The following is a 19,218-nucleotide window of genomic DNA, read 5'->3' on the forward strand; positions in this document are numbered from 1 at the left end:
CCACTAGAAGTGGGGAGATTCAGATTGGCTGTGAGGAAGAAGTTCTTCCCCAGGAGGGTGGTGAGAGCCTGGCACAGGCTGCCCAGGGAGGTGGTGGAAGCCTCCTGCCTGGAGGTGTTTGCAGCCAGGCTGGAGGTGGCAGTGAGCAACCTGCTGTGGTGTGAGGTGTCCCTGCCCATGGCAGGGGGGTTGGGACTGGCTGAGCCTTGAGCTGCCTTCCAGCCCCCTGATTCTAAGATGCACCAAACCAATCCAGCTCTTCCAGGCTCAGGTGTCTGCTCCCCCAGAGCCCTCCTGCAGGCCAGGGCTTCATCCCACCAGCAGGAGACAGGCATCAGGTTAAGAATGTTTATTTAGTTCAGGTACACAACAGCTGCTTACAATATCCAAACCTGCTTTGCTCTTCAGGGAGCAGGATGCCCAGGGGTGGAGCAAGGCTGTGGAGGCCACCTGGCAGTGGAGGCCACCTGGCAGGGCCTGCTCCTCAGCCTCCTGCCTCTGGTGGAGGCAGAGCTGCTCCCCAGAGCAACAGAACACAAACACAAGGAGCCAAGGGACAGGCAGCAAGACTGAGCAGTGCCATAAGAGCCTCCTCCCTGGCTGCCTGCTGGGGGAATGAGAGGGCTGGGATCCCCCTGGCTGCTGCCAGCAGGTGGCTGCTGCTCTGTCAGCAGCGGAAGCGGTCGGAGAAGTTGGGGGACCTGGGGGTGGTGAGCGGCTGCTCGCTGGGCTTCACCTCCAGGCTGCGGTACCTGCGGATGGGGTTTGCTTTGTGCACCTGGGGGAGACACAGCAAGGGCAAAGCACACAGTCAGCAGCACAGGCTGGGAAGGAGCCCCCAAGCTCCTCATCTCCAGCCCCACAGCAGTCAGCCTCCAACCAGGCTCAGGCTGCCCGAGGCTGATCTGGAAGGGTCCCAGGGCTCAAGCACCTCCCTGGGCAGCCTGCTGAGGGTTCCACCAGCCCCACTGTGCAGAGCTTCCTCCTGATGCCCAGCCCAAGCCTCCCCTGCTCCACTTTCAAACCTTTGCCCTTTATGCTGTTCCCACAGGCCCTCCCCAGCCTGCCTGTAGCTCCCCTTCAGATGTTGAAGCATAGCTCCAAGGTCTCCCTGGAGGCTTCTCTCCTCCAGGTTGAGCACCACCAGCTCCCTCAGCCTGGCCTTGTAGCAGAGGTGGTCCAGGCCCCTAAACACCTTCATGGCCCTCCCCTGGATCCTCTCCATCAGGTCCATGTCCTCCCTGAGTTGAGGGCTCCATAGCTGGACACAGCACTGCAGGTGAGGCCTCAGCAGAGCAGAGGGGCAGGATCCTCTCTCTGGCCAGAATTCTTTTGCTGCAGCCCAGGCTGTCTTTGGCCTTCTGGGCTGCAAGAGCCTATTGCTGGCTCCTGTCCAGCTTCTCATCCACCAGCAACCCCCAAATCCCTTTCTACAGGGCTGCTCTCACCCTCATCACCTCCCAGCCTGGGCTGATAATGGGGACTGTCCCAACCCAGGTGCAGGACCTTGCAACTTTGCCTTATTGAAGCTCTCCTGAGCCCACTGAGGTGAAACAAATGGCTGCAGGGATGCTGAAGCTGCAGCCTGCAGGTGGGTGGGATGAAGGCTGCTGTGTGCCTACAAGGCTACCACAACACTGCCTGGGGAGTGGGAGGGAGCTCCAGGAAGATGCTTGGTGCACTCTGGGGGCTGTGGATTTCACCAGGCCCATCCTGCCCCGAGGACTGCCCTGGGGGCAGCTCCAAAGCTCAGCCACCTGCAGCAGAGCTGCTGCCCCTTGGTGCAAAACCAGCTGGGAAGTTCACCAGGAGGCAGTCTGCAAGGAGGCACCAGGAAAGGCCAAGCCTTGCTGCAGCCCAGCACTGAGCTCAGCTCCTGCAGGAGCCTCACACATCCCTCTTGACAGCCCTGCTCACTTACCAGCTCTTGCCTCAGCTTAGCAACTTCTTCCTTCTCACGCTCCTCTTGCTGCTGCCTGAGGTACTCCTGGTGCCTCTCCTTGATGGCTTCTCTGTGTGCCAGGTGCTTCTCAAACTCCTGCCTCTCTTTAGCTCTCTTCTCTGTTGCCAGCTCAAAGCTTTCAGGAACTACAGAACCAGAAAGGCTCTCTAAGTTCAGAAATAGAGGAGATAAGGTTGGTGCAGAGAGCCAGGTGAAGCAGAGCAGCACTAAGTGTTCAACAGAAGCCTCCCTCAGGAGGCTTCACCTTGCAGGGGTGGTTAGTAGGTACCTCCAAAGGCTTCAGGACAAGAGGCATGAGCAGGGTTAGTGCAGGTGGTGGTAGCCCCTCCTGGGTGCTCTCACAGGAGGGGGCAAGCACACAAGGGTTAGTACAAACAGCTTTGGAGTGGTCCTGCACTCTCTGGAGTTGCCCACCCTTGGTGTAGGTGCCTCCATCCCATTAGAAAGGGGAAGCAGAGAGAGTGAGAGTGGCTGCAGAGCTGCCAGCTGACTCTGCAGGGAGCTCTGGGCATGCTCCCTGCCCTCAGCCCCAACTAGCACACATCAATCATCTGCCTGTTGTGGCCTGGCTGTCAAATACAGCTGCCATGGCAGGGCTGGAGAGGGGGCAGGGGAGAGGAACCCCCCTGGCTCCCCTGGGACACAAGCTGACAGGGAAGCAGTTGATTAGGCACAGGGCACTATTGGCTGTGCTGCTAAAGAGGCAGCAGCCAGGCTAAACATCACCTCATGGCCATCAGTTGGGAGCTCCCAGCTAAGCCAGGCTAGGAAGCCCTTGGAACCCCACCTGACAGCTGCTTGTTCTCCTTCTTGGGCACAAAGGGCTCCTGGTACACCACCGTGTTGGGCCGAGCTTTGAAACACGCTGCCTCCTTCTGCCTCTTCAAGTCTTCCTTCAGCTGGAAGAGAAGAGCCCAGAGAGGGTCAGGAGTGACAGAGGAGAAGATGATCTCCTCCCACCCCAGGCCTGAAAGCTCAGGGTGATTTAGGGCAAGTGATCTGCATCCAGAACCATGCTAAAGCCAAAACGTTGGGGGGCACTTGGGGCCTGCCAGTGACTGCTGCCAGAAGGCAGCTTCAGGTTGCCCACTGCTGACTTCACCTGAGAGCAGCAGAGGATTGTTTTATGGCAACAAATCCTTGGGCACAGAGAGGGGCAAATGGATCCTCCTGCTGCTTAGCATCATGGAACTGGTTTGGTTGGAACAGACCTTGAAGATCCTCAAGTCCAAGCCTCACCCCAGCACCACCAGGGCACCACCAAACCAGAGCCCTCAGCACCACAGCTCCGTGGATCTCAAAGCCCTCCAGGGATGGGGACTCCACCACTGCCCTGGGCAGCCTGGGCCTAGGCCCTGACAGACCTCAAGGGGAAGAAATTGTTCCTCATGTCCAACCTGAGGCCATTTCTTCTTGTCCTATCACTTGGGTTCCTTGGGAGAAGAGCCCAAGCCCCACCTGGCTCCAGCCTCCTTTCAGGGAGCTGTAGAGAGCCTCAGGGTCTCCCCTCAGCCTCCTGCTCTCCAGGCTAAACACCCCCAAGCTCCCTCAGCCCTGTTCCTCCCCAGCCCTGTTCTCCAGACCCTCCACCACAGTGCACCCCACAGCATTCAGGCAATTCTGCTCCATACCCTCCCTCCCCACAAAGTGAGGGGGGGACAAAACCACACCACCACAATCCCAGCCCCACTGAGCTGCTCTGAGCCTGGTCCAACCTGCCCCCCCTCCAACCCTACCTGCTGCTTCCAGCTCTGCAGCTTGGCAGCTCCCCTCTCATCCACCTGCAGATTGAAGGGCTCAGGCTGAGTTGGGTTTTTCACCTTCTTTTCTGGCAGCTTCACTTGGTCAAAGTAAGGCAGAGGCATAGCTTTGAACTTTGGCACCTGAAGGAAATGACAGCAAATATTTCTCTCCTCTTTTACCACTTCCCCCCCCAACAGCCTTGAAGCTTCAGAAGCTCAAGAGCCAACAGCAAGAGGCAAGTCCTGCCATGCCTGCTGTAACTGAGGGGGATGGCTTTGGCCTTACCTCTTCCTTTTGCAGCTCTTCTATTTTCTTCTCCTTCTGGACCTGCCTCTCCTTGTCACGGGCATCGAAGGAGAAGGGGCAGACCTCCACGTGCCGTGCCTCGGGCAGCTTGGGTTTGAAGGGCACCCCATAATATGGCATGGGGTTGGCTTTGATCACAGGCACCACTTCTTTCTCCTAAAGGGAAAGAGGGTTGGGTTGGAAGGGACCTCCAAAGGCCACCCAGTGCAACTCCCCTGCCCTCAGCAGGGACATCCTCCCCTGCAGCAGCTTGCTCACAGCCTTCTCCAGCCTCACCTTGCACAGCTCCAGCCATGAGGCCTCAGCTCCCTCCCTGGGCAACCTGCTGCAGGGTTCCAGCAGCCTCCTGGGGCACAACTTGCTCCTCACCTCCAATCTCAATCTGCTCTGCTCTCATTTCAAACCACTGCCCCTGGTGCTGTCCCTGCAGGCCTTTGGGAGCAGTCCCTCTGCAGCCTTCCTGCAGCCCCCTGCAGGTGCTGGGAGGCTGCTCTGAGGTCTGCCTGGAGCCTTCTCTCTCCCAGGCTGCACACCCCCAGCTCCCTCAGCCTGGCCTCATAGCAGAGGTGTTCCAGCACCCTGAGCATTTTCATGGCCCTCCTCTGAACTCTGTCTGCCAGCTCCATGTCCTTCCTGTGCTGAGCTGCATGCAGGGTTAGGAGCTGACATCCTCCTTCACAGCAGCACCCCCTCAGCATCCCCAGTGCCCTTGGGCTTGAATCATTTCATTCTGCATGAGAATTTGGTCTCCAAGTTGAGAAGCAGAAACTAGACTGTTAGAAGGGAATGACCCAGAGGGATGGCCACTGAAGGAGCTGCCTGGCAGGAGGGAAGGAGCTGCCTGAACCAGGGGGGGGTGAGACAGCAGTTACCTTTTCTTCCTCTCTGATAGGGGCTCGGGTTCTGCTTCTCAAGGTGAAGACTGGAGACTTGGGCACTGTCACAGGAAGAGACTTCTTCTCTGGAACACCCTGTTCAGAAGAGCCAAGGAAGAGTGAACTCAGGCCTGAGTGCCAGGGAAAAAGAGCTGCAGAGAAACAACCCAAGACAGCACCAGAGCTACTCATTGCAGCTCTTAACCCTGATCATTAAGCACAGACTGCAGCACAGCCACAGATCTTTTGATGCCAGTTTCCACCTCAATCCTCATTCCCAGGGCTGGGGATTCCTTCACTTCTCACCACAACATCCTCCAGGATTTTGGTTGGGCAGGGCCTGGAATGGAACTCAAAGTGCTCTTCCTCCTGCTGCTTCTTGCTCTCCCTGCCCTGGATCCTTTTCTCTATCTCCAAGTCAAAGCCCACAGGCTGGGTGAGCTCCTTCACTGCAGGCTTCTTAGGCAGGATTGGTCCCCCCTCAAAGATTTTGTGATCAAGTTCTCGTGCTTTGAACTTGTACCTGCAGAGGAAAGGCAGAGAGAGGGCATCACTACGGGCAGGGCAAGGGGCAGCCTCCAGCCAACAGCTCCCCATGGCACCAAGGCTGGGCAAGGGCCTGGAGAACAGGGCTGGGCAGGAGCAGCTGAGGGAGCTGGGGGTGTGCAGCCTGGAGCAAAGGAGGCTGAGGGGAGACCTGAAAGGAGACTGGAGCCAGGTGGGGGTTGGGCTCTTCTCCCAAGGAAGAAGTGACAGAATGAGAGGAAATGACCTCAAGTTGCCCCAGGGGAGGTTTAGGTTGGACATGAGGAAGAGTTCCATGAAAAGGGTTGTTAAGGCCTGGCCCAGGCTGCCCAGGGCAGTGGTGGAGTCCCCTCCCTGGAGGGGTGTCAGAGCTGTGATGCTGAGGGCCACAGTTCGGTGGTGCCCTGGCAGTGCAGGCTTGGACTCGATCCTAAAGGTCTCCTCCCACCCAAAGTGTGCTGTGATCCATGGGGCTCTACATGTGGGACCCTCCTCCCTCAGAGGGCTGGAGCAAACTTGACTTACTGTTGAATTTTTTCTAGCTCCTCTGCTTCTAACTCTGCTGCTGTCTTGCAGGTGGCAGGCCTGAAGCGCTGCTTGGTCAGCAGCTGCGGGGTCTTGGGGTTTGTGAGCCGAGCCTTGGCCACCTTCCGCGGAGCTGGGCCTGCAGGGCGAAGCCACAGTCAGCAGCAGGTCAAGGCAAGGCCTGGAGCAGACACTGGCTGCCTGCTCGAGCAGTCAGAGCACTCTTCCTGCTCTCCTGGCCCCAGGCAGCAGCTCTTACCCTCCTCAGATCTCCTGCTCCTCAGGTGGTAGCGCGAGGGAGTGCGTTTCTGGAAGGCCTCCACCTGCTCAGCCAGGGACATGTACTCTGGGGTGGCCTCTTCCAGCTTCCTTTTGCTTCCCTGGGACAGGTTGAAGGGTTTGGGGACAGTGGGGCCCTTTGGCAGTCGTGCCTGGAGACAGAAGAGCAGAGTCATGGTGGCTGCTCAGCACAGGGTCCCTTGATGGCATTCCCTTCCCTTCCCTGCATCAGATCCCTCCCTTCGTGGCAGGGAAGGCAACAGCTGGCTGTGAACATCAGCTGGCTGAAGGCAAACTGCTCCTGCTGGGGAGAGGCAATGCTGCAAGGGCTTGCAGTGACAGGACAAGAGGGAATGGATTGAAGCTTGAGGAAAGCAAATTGAGACTGGAGATGAGGGAGAAATTCTTTCCAGGGAGGCTGTGGATGACCCTTCCCCTGGAGGTGCTCAAGGCCAGGCTGGATGAGGCCTGGAGCAGCCTGGGCTGGTGGGAGGTGTCCCTGCCCATGGCAGGGGGGTTGCAAGGGGAAGATCTTGAAGGTCCCTTCCAACCCAAACCACTCTATGAACAAAAAGGTCCTTTCAGAGCCTCATGGCCACCCAGTGAGCTAACAGCCACAGGTGCAGGGCACTTCCCCATGCAGCCCCCCAGGGGTGCCCCCAGCAGCACTGGGTGGCAGAAGGAGAGAGGTGGTGGTGGCAGGCAGGAGGTGCTCTGGCTCTCACCGGGGAAGGGGGATGTTTCCTCAGCACTGCTGCAAAATCCACCTCCTTGTAGTGGTTGCCAGGCTGGCTCTCCCCATGCTGCTTGAGCCTCTCCTCCGTGCAGAAGTGGAAGTCGATGGGTTTGGTTACTTGACCACCAGATCTCTTCAGGGGTTGTCCTAAAGGAAAAGCAGCAGCTGAGGTCTGGACCTGCTCCAGCAGCTCCAGAGGAGGCCCCAAAGTTGATCAGAGGGCTGGGGAATCTCTTCTGGGAGAGCAGGCTGGGAGAGTTTGGGCTGTTCAGCATGGAGAAGGCTTCAGAGAGACCTCAGAGCAGCCTTCAAGTACCTGAAGGGGACCTACAGGAAGGGTAAGGAGGGACTGTTCAGAAGGACCTGTGGGGATAGGACAAGGGACAATGGTTTCAAACTGGAGCAGAGGAGGTTTAGGTTGGACACTAGGATGAAGTTCTTCACAGTGAGGGTGGTGCAATACTGGAACAGGCTGCCCAGAGACGTGGTTGAAACCCCATCCCTAGAGCCACTCAAGATCAGACTTGATGTGGCCCTGGGCAGATCACTAGAGCTGGAAGTGTCCCTGCTGACTACAGGGGGCTTGGACAAGATGACCTTTGAGGGTCCCTTCCAACTTGATGCAATCTGGGAAGCCTTCTGGAGTAAGGATTTGAGAGCAAAGCAGCATGAGAGCTCTCATCACTTCAGCAGCTTTGGAGAGCTCCTCCATACCCTGACCAAACCCAAGCAGCTCCCAGGCAGCTTAGGAGCTGACCTACCTCAAAAGCCACCTAAATCCCAACAGCCCTTAATCTGGAGTGGCTGGTTTCAGAAGCATTTGTCCAGCCCAGCCCCAGGCTGAGGCAGAGCCTACCTGTCCCAGCAATTGCTGCCTTCAGGGACTCCTCGTTCTTCTTGCGCAGCTCCACCACCTCCCGCTGCAGCTGCTGCATCTTCTCCAGCTCCTGCTCCTCTGTGCTCTTTGGCTTCTCAGAGAGATTGGTCCTCCTGCAGAAGCACAGGAAACACTCAGCTGTACTTGCCTGCCTCCTGAGCAGGTCAGTGCAAAGGCCCAGGCTGATCTCTGCTGCTGCTGTGCTCCTCAAGGGGACAGAGTTGCTCAGCGGAGGTCAGCTTGGGCCTGGTCAAAGCAAGCCTGCAGCCAACAGCAGCCTGCTGGATGAGCCCAGCTGCTGTGGGCAGGCTTCATCCAACAGCAAAACCAATGTCTTCCTCAAGTGACAGCACCCTAGGTGGAAGGGCAGTGTCCTCTCTGATGGTGCAGCACTGGGAGGAGAGGCTGGCACACAGCAGCCTCTGCTGCCACTCAACACCTGGGCAGCTGGGGAGCAGAGGCACAGGAACCTCAGGAAGTTCTACCAGGGCAAGTGCAGGGCCCTGCAGCAGTGCAAAGGGTTTGACCTGCTGGAAGCAGCTCCAAGGAGAGGGACCTGGGAGTGCTGTTGGAGTTGGCCCCAAGGATACATTGCTGGTTCATGGACAAGAAGGCCAAGGCTCTCCTGGGGGCATGAAGGAGAGTGTGGCCAGCAGGGCAAGGGAGGTTCTCCTTCCCATCTGTGCTGCCCTAGTGAGGACACAGATGGAATATTGTGTCCAGTTCTGGGCTCCCCAGTTCAAGAGAGACAGGGAACTACTGGGGAGAGCCCAGAGGAGGCTACCAAGCTGCTGAGGGGCCTGGAGTAGCTCTGTAAGGAGCAAAGGCTGAGAGCCTGCAGAAGAGCAGCCCCAGAGGGGAGCTGAGCAATGCTCAGCAAGAGCTGAAGGAGCTGTGGGGGGCAAGAGGCTGGGGGCAGACTCTGCTCAGAGCTGCCCAGGGACAGGACAAACTGGAATCCATGAGGAGAAAGTTGTTTGGTGTGAGGGAGCAGGCTGGCTGCCCAGAGAGATTGTGGAGTCTCCTTCTCTGGAGAGCTTCCAAACCTGCCTGGACATCATGACCCTGGGCAAGCTGCTGTGGGTGCCCTGCTTTAGCAGGGGGGGTTGGACTGGGTGATGTCCAGAGGGCCTTCCAGCCCCTCCATGCTGGGATTCCATGAAAAGCAAAAGCTTTCCCCTGCAGAGGTTCAGCTGGTGAAGTATATTTCATCCTGATATTGTTGTCATGAGCCTGGTGTTGACTAAATGTGACACCAGGCTGAAGAGTCTCCAGGGCAGGGCTGTCCCCTAAATCAAGTGTGATTAGCAGAGACAAGCCACCAGACAGCCACCTACTTCAGCATCCTTGGTGTGGAGGGCATGGTCAGCTTGCTCTTCCCCCTGCCTGGGGAGGGCTCAGCACTCTGCTCACTCTTTGTGGAGCCTTCTGTCAGCTTCTCTCTGCTGCTAGAGCTGAGGAGAGGACAGCTTTGTTAGGACACAGCACTGCACTCTGCTCCAGCCCTGGAGGTATTCAAGGTGAGGCTCAACAGAGCTCTGGGCAACCTGATCCAGTGGAGGATGTCCCTGCTGCCTGCAGAGGGGCTTGGATTCCATCACCTGTGGAGGTGCCTTCCAACCCAGAGCATTCTGTGACTCCTAAGGGCCAGCTCCCCCACAGCTCTCACCACCATGCACAACATCCCAGCACCTGGGGGGTTCTGAGACACCAGGCTGGCCTTACCTCACCACAGGCAGGAGAGGTCTAGATCTCCCTGGCACCCTGAGGCTGCAGAAGGGAAGATGAGTTACTGAGGGGCTTTGGGGCTTCCCTGAAGGAGGGAGGCTGTGGTGTGTGGCCCATGGCAGTGTTTGGAAGCTCACACTTTAATCTCCTGGCCTCCAGCTTATCACCATGGATCTCTTAGTGGTTAAGCTAATTTGAGAGATAGTTTAGCTGCTGCTCTCTCAGAGCTCCTGCCGACCTCCTGGCTTCCTGATGGACACATTAAACCCATTTCAGAGCCAGCTGACAGCCACAGTGCAGGGCAGAAGCAGCTTAGGAGAGCCAAGCTCAGCCCCATTCATCTTTCTACCTCCAAACAGAGCATTTCCTTCAGGGCCTTGCAGCCATTGCTCCCTGTTTGTGGAGCCAGGGTGGGGAATCAGGTTTCAGTCAGCACCCCCTAACCTTCCTGGGAGAACCTGCTCAGCCCTCTGCAAATTCTTTCCAGAGACCCACTTGCATCCCCCTTCCCAGCCCCAGGCAGGAGGGCTCTGATGACATACAGCCTCATTCTCTTGGGGGGTGGGACCTCTTCCTTAGCAGCCAGGGCATCAGCACTCCTCTCCACAGCCACTCTGCCTGGCTGCTTCCGCTGCTGTGCCTTCCTCTGCTTCGCAGCCTGCTTCCTGCCCGCCCTGGAGGAGGAGAGAGAGGGGGGAGGTTAGCCCTGAGAGGACACACCACCTCTGCACACCCCCTGAGCCCCACACTGACTGGGTGTTGAACACAGCAGTGCCAATGCAGCAGGGGTTAGCTGAGCCCCAGCCTTCCCCTTCTGTGGTGCAGGGGGGCACAGAGCCCTCTGCACTCCACCCAAGAGCCACTTCTGCTCCACTTGGGCAGATATAAACAAAGAAACTTTATAAGCCACTCCAGTTTCAGATATCCTCACATTCCAGAAGCTCATTTGACAACTATGTGAGACACTGCATTACATTTCCACCCCTAGAGACTGGCCCTGCAGCTTAGCAAGCAGATCAGCTGTCCCCACACAGCAGAGAGCCTCAGAGCCACAGGATGACCCAAGAACAGCAGATCCTGAGGGCAAGGACCTGCTTAGTTACTCTGCCATCAATCTTCAGGCAAAGTGAGCAGAAGTATTTCACCTCTGAGGGGCCTCTGCAGGAGCAGCAGCTCTCCAGCTCGCCAGGGATCCAACAGTCTTGGGAGGAACTGTGCTGGCCTGCACACATTTGGCTTGGCCATCATCTTCACCATGGCTTTCACCTGAGAACAGTGACAAACATCAGCTCAGATACACACAGAGCCCAGAATCCCAGCAGAGAGGGTTGGAAGGGACCTCTGGAGCTCACCCAGCCCAAGCCCTGCTCCAGCAGGGCACCCACAGCAGCCTGCCCAGGAGCACAGTGCCCAGGGGGGGTTGGAAGCTCTGCACACCAGGAGACTCCACAACCTCTCTGGGCAGCCTGCCCCAGGGCTCTGCTCCCTCACACCAAACAACTTTCTCCTCAGGGAACCTCCTGGCTGCCACTCTGTGCCAGTCCCTGGGCACCACTGAGCAGAGCCTGGCCCCAGCCTCTTGCCCCCACAGCTCCTTTAGCTCTTGCTGAGCATTGCTCAGCTCCCCTCTGGGGCTGCTCTGCTGCAGGCTCTCAGCCCCAGGGCTCTCAGCCTTTGCTCCTCCCAGAGCTGCTCCAGGCCCCTCAGCAGCTTTGTAGCCTCCCCTGGACTCTCTCCAACAGTTTCCTGTCTCTCTTGACCTGGGGAGCCCCGACCTGGACCCAGGACTCCATCTGTGTCCTCACCAGGGCAGAGGAGATGAGGAGGAGAATCTCTCTTGCCCTGTTTGCCACACTCTTCTTCATGGCCCCCAGGAGACCATTGGCAATCTTGGCCACAAGGGCACACTGCTGGCTCCTGGGCAACTTGCAGCCCACATCACACACTGAGATGGACACTGAAGTGGAACCACAGGAGGTGAGACCTTGCCAGAGAAGCCCATGTGAAGATGGTCCCAGCAAAGCCAGAGTGAAGCTGGTTTGGTTCTCCAGGGGAGGGCAGGGTAAGATTTGTTCTCTCCCTGCCACACCAGCCCAGCTTACCTTTGACTTCTTGTGATGGGCAAGAGGAGAGGAGATCTGGCCTGGTGAGAGCAGGGCTGTTCAGTGAGACCTTGGCCAAGTTTGCACCAGGAGGAACATTCTCCAGATTGGCTTTTTGGTCTGGGAGGAAAGAGAAGCTTTCACCATCCCCACCAGGCCTGTTAACACCACCTCAGGATCTCAGGATGATGTTAAAGTCCTCTTTCAAGTTTCAGATCACAAACAAAGCTGAAACCAAACCAACCCAACCCCCCCACACACACACTGAAGGATGCAGTGAACACCACCACGAATCCACTGCCACAGCCCAAAAGGAGGATCAGGCCAAGGCCCCCAGGCAAGGAGAAGACAAATGGAGGAGCTGGGAGCAACTCACCAAACCAGGAGTCTGGGTTCTGTGCATCATCATCACTCAGGGTGGCAAAGTTGAGGCAAGGGTTTGGGACATCAAAGGAGTAGCGAGAGTCAGGGCGAGACATCTTCGGCCCCACGCCACCTCCTCCTCCTCCTCCTGCACCCCTGCAGGCAAGCAGCATTGGCACACCAACCCCCCAGCCACACCACCCTCCACCTCCCCTCCTCTGCAGGGTTTCGAAGGACAAGTGCTCCAGGAAGGACACTGAGGAGCTGGAGCAGGTCCAGAGAAGGAAGCTGGGGAAGGGTCTGGAGAGAAAGAGCTGAGGGAGCTGGGGGTGTGCAGCCTGGGGAAGAGGAGGCTGAGGGGAGACCTCCTGGCTCTCTGCAGCACCCTGAGAAGAGGCTGGAGCCAGGTGGGGGTCAGTGTCTCCTCCCTAGTAGCAAGGGATACACAGAAAATGGGCTGAGCTTGTGCCAGGGGAGCCTGAGGAAAACTTTCATTGCTGCCAGAGTGGTCAGGGGCTGGCAGAGGCTGCCCAGGGAGGGGGGAGCCAGCACCCCTGGAGGGGTTCAAGAAACCTGTGGCCATGGCACTTGGGGCCAGGGTTTGGTGCCCATGCTGGTGCTGGGTTGCTGGTTGGACTCCCTGACCTTAAAGGTCTCTTCCAGCCAAAAGAGTTCTCTGACTCTGAAGTGCTGCCCTGTAGCTCACAGCCCCTGCCCAGGGTGGCTCATCTCATCTCAGTGCAGGTCTTTGTTCTGCTGAGCAGCAAAGCCAAGGAGATTTTTGCCACTGCTGGTTCACAGCTCTCCAAAGGATCAAGCTTTGGTCTGCTTTGGACCTGCACCTGCTGGAGCTGTGTTTTCTTACAGGCCATAAAGGCCAAAGCTCTTCCAGACAGAGTGATTGCTTTTCCCCTTCCCTCTCTCCTCAGGCACCAAGAGGGCTTCTTACCTCAGCAGGGCACAGAGTGCTGGAGCAAGAGCCTGAGGCTGGCTTCAGAGCACTGCCAAGGGCAGCCTTCCTCCTCCTGAAGGGCTACAACAGGACCCAGCGACACAAAGGTCCTCTCCTGCAGGGGGACTGACTGTCAAAGCAGGAAGGTTTCAGCAGAGACTCATCACTGGGGAAAAACAAAGGGTGAGAAGAAAGGCAGTGTCAGAAGGCTCTTGCTGCAGCCCATGGTGGCACTCCCCAGGGCTGGCCCAGCCAGAAATGAACCAAGGGCTGTGCCCACCTCAGGAGCAGCCCCTGCAGTTAATGAGTGCAGCACTGACAGCAGGAGGAGTCCCTGTGTCAGCAGATGCTATTAAACCCAGCAGGACAGGGATGGAGCCAGCAAGGAGGTTCTCAGCCCTTAAATCACAGCAGAGCCTTCCTGCAAGAGGGCTTGGGAGGCCCTGCACAGCTGCCCCCAGAGGTGAGCTACAAAACCTTCCCCAAGGAAGCCACCTGGGCTTTGTCCTTAGGAGTCCAACTGGACAGCAGTGTGGTCTTGAGCCACAAAAAGCCTCTGACATGAACCATCTGTCCAGGCAGACTACACAGAGCAGCCCAGGCAGACTGAGAGAGAAAACCCTCAGGAAGGAGCAGCTGGGGCCAGGGGAGGTGTCCCTGCCCACGGCAGGGGCTTGGAACTGGATGATCTCTAAGGTGCCTTCCAAGCCAAACCACTCCATGGTAAGAGGAAATCAAAGCAGCATTTAAGAGGTGGCAGTGCTGCTCACAACCACCAGGCCTCCCTCCTGGAGCTCAGAGGGTCACTGAAGGGGTTGGGTTGGAAGGGACCTTTCCACCCCCCCTGCCATGGGCAGCCACACCTCCCACCGGCCCAGGCTGCTGCAGGTCTCATCCAGGCTGGCCTTGAACACCTCCAGGGAAGGAAGGGGCATCCACAGCCTCCCTGGGCAACCTGCTCTCACCATAAGCAATGCCTTCTTAATCTCCAGTCTAAATCTGCCCTCCTGAAGGAGCCTTCAGATGCCTGGCACAGAGCTGAGACAGCTCAGAGGAAGAACCTCAGCAGAGAAACATCAGCAGCGGGGCTGAAGAAGTCAGGGGAGGACCCAAAGAAGGCAAAGAGCAGAACCAGAGCCAAAACCAACTGTAACTGAGCTGGAGGACATGGCAGGCATCAAATGCTTTCCTACCCCCCTTAATCAAGATAAAGTTTCTGTCAACACTAAGCCACTTTTTTAACTATCAAATGCGTCATCTGCATTCTCCCCTCACCCTCTGCAGCTCCAGGCATCGAGTTTCACAGCTCCCCCTGGCCACTGCTGCAGCTCCCAGCTCTGCTGGGGGAGCTCCATGTTCTTTCCTAGTGTCAGCACCCACCCCAGCACCCACACACCTCCCCCCTTCTTCTCTCCCCCTCCCTGGGAGTCAGTCATGGAAAGAAAGGGATGGCAGCAATGTCACAGTCTCATGTTCCCAGTCTCTAGAAAGTGTTTGTGTGGAGGTGCAGTCAGCATGACCAGCTCCCAGAAGCACAGAATGGCAGGGGAGCAGCCAGCCCAACCCCCCCTGCCAGGGCAGGGGCACCCAGAGGAGGGCACCCAGAGCACAGCCAGGTGGGTCTGGAATCTCTGCAGAGATGGAGACTCCAGCACCTCTCTGGGCAGCCTGCTCCAGGCCTCCAGTAGCCTTCAGTGACAGAAGTTCCTCCTCATGCTCAGCTGGAGCTTCTCATGGCCCAGTCTGTGCTCATCACCCCCTGGCCTGTCCCTGGGCACCACTGAACCAAGCTTGGTGCCATCCTCTTGCCACCCACCCCTGGAATATTGATCAGCCTTGATGGGATGCCCCTTCAAGTTGCTCTACTCCAGATTCAAAAGCCCCAACAGAGCTGCTCCAGTCCCCTCAGCATCTTTGCAGCCCTTTGCTCTCCCTCTGCACCAAGCTCCTCCTGCTCCTTCCTCCCAGAGCAAACCCAGAGTGGGAGCAGAACAGACAGGAAGCTGAGGATCTGCTTCAGACAGATGAACTCTTAGATCATACACTCATTAAGGATGGAAAAGGCCTCCAAGACCATCAAGTCCAACCTCCTACCTCAGCACCTCCCTGAGCACTACAACAGGGCCTCAGCTGCCCATTTCCAAGCCCCCTAAGTGTCCCCCAAGCCTTGCATGGGACAGGATTTACTGTGAAGGAGTTCACTGAGCAGCATCTATCTTTCTCCTCCACCCACAGCTCCACTCAAAGCTGAGCTCCCACCAGTAGTCAGCCAGGAGCCTCGTGGTGATTTATCACTGATGTGCTTGAGGAGGGCAGCTTTAGACTGGAGATGAGGAGGAAATTCTTCACAGTGAGGGTGGGCAGGCACTGGCACAGGTTGCCCAGGGAGGTGGTGGATGCTCTTCCCTGGAGGTGCTCAAGGCCAGGCTGGATGAGGCCTGGAGCAGCCTGGGCTGCTGGGAGGGGTCCCTGCCCATGGGAGGGGGTTGGAAGTAGTCTTTGAGGTCCCTTCCAAGCCATTCTATGACTCTGTGCTCCTTGGAACCAAGCCAGGCACAGCTGAACACAGCCTCCCCCTGCTCCCCTGGGGCATTTCAAACCAGCCAGCCAGGGCTTTGGTGCTGGAACCACCCTTACCTCCCCTGGTGGGGCAGGAGGCAAGAGCCTCTCTCTCCCTCTCCACTTCTCTTTGCCCTGAGAGGAGGTGCAGAAGTTTCTCCTCGTTAATCAGCACATTACCTAATTAGCAGGCAGCAGGAGCACGCCTGCAGGCACGCTGCAACCCTAGCCAGCCCGGGGCAGGGATAGCCCTGCTCTGCTCTCCCCCACATCCATCACCTCTGTGTTGACACCAGCCAGCCAGGAGAGCCCTCAGCCCCTCAGCAGGATCGGCTTTCACCTGCTGCGCTGGGAACCGCTCACCCCACCGCTGGGGGAAGAGGAGGAGGAGGAGGATTTGCTTTCCAAAGCAGCCCAAACGCCTGCCCAGAGAGCAGCTGCCGGGCTGAAGCCTTCCCCCTCTGCCCTGCTTTGCCTCTCCCGGATCAAAACGTGCCCCAGCCGGCTCCCCGGCCACGCAGAGAGGCAGGCAGCAGAGGTCCCTCTGCACATCAGGCTGCTTTTGATTAACTGCACTCTGGCACGCTCCAGGAGAGTGCCTTGGCCTGCTTCAGCTTAGTTAGCTTTGAAAAAGGATTAAGTTCAATTGGAGCAAGCATTCCTATCCCAGAATAAGCCTGATCCAACCACAAGCCCAAGAGGTATTTCAGAACAACTTCACACCTCGTTCTAATCCCAATTAGCTTCAGAATGCCAACAGGATCCCCTCAGGGATGTGCTCAGCCCCTTTTTCCCCTCCCTGGAGCTCATTTCTTGCCAGAGAGGAAACCACCGAGTGTGGACAAAGCTGGAGAGGAGCAACCCCGACAGGATCCAAGCTGCTGGATGTGGAGCTGGGCAGTAAGGGAGCACCACAATCACAGATGAGCCCAGAAGAAAAACCTCTTTCTAACCCCAAGCAGGAAACAGAGTCTCTTGTGTGTCATTCTCCAAGTCAAAGGGCTGCTGGTGACCAGGCAATGCCACAACAGCACTGACTGCCCAGGAGAAAGGACTCTCCCAGGGCTTTGTGCTGGAGAGAGGAAACCAGCGGTGAGGGGAGAAGTGAGAGGTCAGAAGGAAGAAAGAACAGAAGGAATTTGGGGGTTCAGGGAGCAGGAAGGGACAGAGAGGAGGCTGCAGAGATCTGCTGGCTCTCACCACCTTGTCATGGAATTAGAGAAGCCCTGAGTCAGCCTGGGACACCACCTCACCACAGCCCACCACTGCAGCTTCAGGAGCTACAGCTGCCTCTGAACTCCAAACCCTAACAGGATCAGAAAGCAGGGAGGGGGAAACTAAGTAGGACCAGAGACAGAGAGAGGATATTGCAAGTCACAGCAGCAGGTGACTCTGAAGCCAGCAGAGCCACACAACCTCAAAATCCCAGCTGGGCAGTCAGGAATAAGGAGCAGAAGCTTCACCAAGGCTGAGGAAGCTGCAGAGCAACACACTGCAGCAATTCCAGTGCCTTCTGCTGGGCATCCAACACCCACTGGGCACACAGAGCACTGCACTGACCAAGCAGCTCAGCCCAAAGCTTCTTTATTGCCCTACAGCCCACAGCCTCTTGTCTCTTCCATAGAGAGGAGGCTCCAGATGCAGTCCCCAGATGCTTTGCAGGGGTTAGTAGGTAAATTAGAGCACTGCAAAGGGCTGGAAACCACCAGGTGCTATCACCACAGCCTCAGGTGAAGCTGCTCCACCACTGAACTCCTCCAGCACAATGCCAGCATTCACTAAGAGAAGTCAGCCTTGCTTTTGCTTTTACCCAAAGCTGGGCTCGCAGCTTCTGCCACCTCTCTCTCAGGTGCTCCTCACTCGATGCTCACAGCCCAGGATCAACCCTGAATTCACCAGCTCAGATCCAGAACAGCTGCTGCTCCACCATACAAGGCTCACAATGGGAGGCAAAGCCTTTAACTCTGCACAGGAGCACACAGAGAGCTCCACAGACCACCCCAGGGTTGGAAAGGACCTTAAAGCTCATCTAGTTCCATCCATGAGCAGGGACACCTCCTGCCAGCCCAGGTTGGCATCCACAACCTCCCCCAGCAACTTAGACCTCAGAGCAGCCTTCCAGTACCTGAAGGGGCTACAGGAGAGCAGGGGAGGGACTTTGGATGAGGGTTTGCAGGGCTAGGGCAAGGGGGAATGGTTTGAAGCTGAGGGAGAGCAGGGTTAGAGTGGATCTTAGGAAGTTGTCCAGTACAAGGGTGGTGGGACTCTGGAACAGGCTGCCCAGGGAGGTTGCTGATGCCTCCTCCCTGGGGGTGTTCAAGGCCAGGCTGGATGAGGCATCCCTGCCCGCAGCAGGGAGGTTGGAGGAGATGATCTCTAAAGGTCCCTTCCAACCTAAGCCACTCTAGGATGGCTCTGCTCCATCAGATGCAGCTGCAACAGAATGTTTGCAGCCTTTCCAGCTGCTCACCTGCCTGCATGTTTTGCAGGCATAAGCCCAGTGAGCTGCCAGGTTTGCTCTCCCTCTGTGCTCACGTTGAGGCTGGCTGATTACTGCTCCCTTGGCACAGCCCCTTCCCCAAGGGGTCTGGTGGGGTGCTGGAGCAGCCTCTGCTCTGCTAAAGACCCAAAGCTGCCTCTTCCCAGAGCAAACATCTCTGACATCCCAGGAGTTTTGGGGGATGTGACGATGGGCCATGCCAAGAGCTGATGGCCAAGGAAAAGTAAACTCTTTTTAGCCAGCATAAGCTCAGCTTCATCTAAGCTGAGACTCCTCCAGGTTAAAAAGAAAAAGGCTACAAAATAGCTACCAGCATGCTGGTTTCTGTTGCCTAAAGCCAGGTTTCTCCTGCTTCTCCTCCCTCCTTTTCAAGGCAGCAGGATTCGGTTTGGGAAGTGACTTCGTGGCGGTGGGTGCGATGGACAGCTAAGGACAAAGCCTGGCATCGGCGGGGCGCTCCAGCTTGTATCTCACCCCGAATTCAAGGGAATTCCATCACCTCGCGCTTTGACTCGGGATGCAGCTGCCCCGTCCCGAGGCTCATCGCAGCCCCGGGAGCCCACCCTGAGGGAGGGACCCCACGGCACGGCGGCTTCCCCCCCCCACCCCGGCCTCCCGCTGGCCCCAGCCGCCGGCTGCCTCAGCCCCCACGGCCATGAGGGGTTTACAATCAGCCTTCGAGAGCTTAGACCCACGCCACGGGGTGCCAGGTGCCACCCGACCCGCCAGCCCCCGGGCCCCAGGGGCCACCCCGCCTGCCAGCCACGGATTCCGGACACGGCAAAACGGCCTTGGCTGAAAGGCCTCGAACCTTTCTCCGCCTCCCTTTTCCAGCAGTGCTGTTCTGCGAGGGGCCGGAGCCCCATTACCGGGGCCCGGGCAGGGCGCAGACCCGCGGTCCACGTACCCCACAGCTAAAGAGTCCTGAGCGGATCCTGGGAGCGGGGCGCGGCCCAGGCGGCCGTTACCGAACGGCGCCTGCCGAGGAAGGGCGGGGGTAGGTGAGACGAAGCCGAGAGCCTTCCCTGGACGGAGGGACCCGTTCGGTACCGTTACCCCTCCCCGCTCTCACTCACCTCGGTTCAGCGCCGTGACCGCCCCGCGCGGCGCCTCTACGAGCCGCCGTTGACCGATTTCAAACAGGGCTCGTCCGTCCGAACCAACCAATCAACGCCTAGGCCACGC

General features: G+C 57.7%; 1 protein-coding gene across 4 annotated transcripts; it reads right to left on the reverse strand.

The window, feature by feature from the left end:
• Positions 1 to 341: 341 nt before the first annotated feature.
• Positions 342 to 19,181, reverse strand: TPX2 (TPX2 microtubule nucleation factor). 4 transcript variants are annotated; one of them, XM_068150216.1, is made up of 19 exons: positions 19,110 to 19,181; positions 12,972 to 13,140; positions 12,036 to 12,178; positions 11,660 to 11,779; positions 10,703 to 10,823; positions 10,100 to 10,231; positions 9,555 to 9,599; positions 9,167 to 9,283; positions 7,809 to 7,942; positions 6,942 to 7,099; positions 6,197 to 6,368; positions 5,938 to 6,076; positions 5,194 to 5,410; positions 4,885 to 4,983; positions 3,992 to 4,168; positions 3,700 to 3,846; positions 2,751 to 2,862; positions 1,922 to 2,088; positions 342 to 778 (listed from the first exon to the last, which is right to left on the reverse strand). In XM_068150216.1, exons 3-19 carry the CDS (start codon positions 12,136 to 12,138, stop codon positions 668 to 670), a joined length of 2,271 nt encoding a protein of 756 aa, XP_068006317.1. In that variant the 5' UTR covers positions 12,139 to 12,178; positions 12,972 to 13,140; positions 19,110 to 19,181; the 3' UTR covers positions 342 to 667. The 4 variants fall into 4 exon arrangements, with proteins under 4 accessions (XP_068006317.1, XP_068006316.1, XP_068006318.1 ...); XM_068150215.1 differs by having other exon boundaries at positions 1,922 to 2,109; XM_068150217.1 differs by lacking the exon at positions 9,555 to 9,599 and having other exon boundaries at positions 1,922 to 2,109.
• Positions 19,182 to 19,218: the final 37 nt, after the last annotated feature.

The sequence above is a fragment of the Melanerpes formicivorus genome, unplaced genomic scaffold (genome assembly GCF_026170545.1).
Source record: "Melanerpes formicivorus ecotype bairdi unplaced genomic scaffold, bMelFor1.0.p_v2 SCAF_19, whole genome shotgun sequence".
Lineage (NCBI taxonomy): Eukaryota > Metazoa > Chordata > Aves > Piciformes > Picidae > Melanerpes > Melanerpes formicivorus.

Excerpts from the sequence above, each read along its gene's own strand:
- TPX2 (XM_068150215.1), bottom strand. The coding sequence starts at position 12,138 with ATGTCTCGCCCTGACTCTCGCTACTCCTTTGATGTCCCAAACCCTTGC. Across the intron at positions 10,232-10,702 it reads CCTGCAGAGGCCCCTCAGAG|GGCGGGCAGGAAGCAGGCTG; the intron begins GTGAAATACTTC and ends CTCCTCCTCCAG. Across the intron at positions 779-1,921 it reads CTAAGCTGAGGCAAGAGCTG|GTGCACAAAGCAAACCCCAT; the intron begins GTAAGTGAGCAG and ends TGTCTCCCCCAG.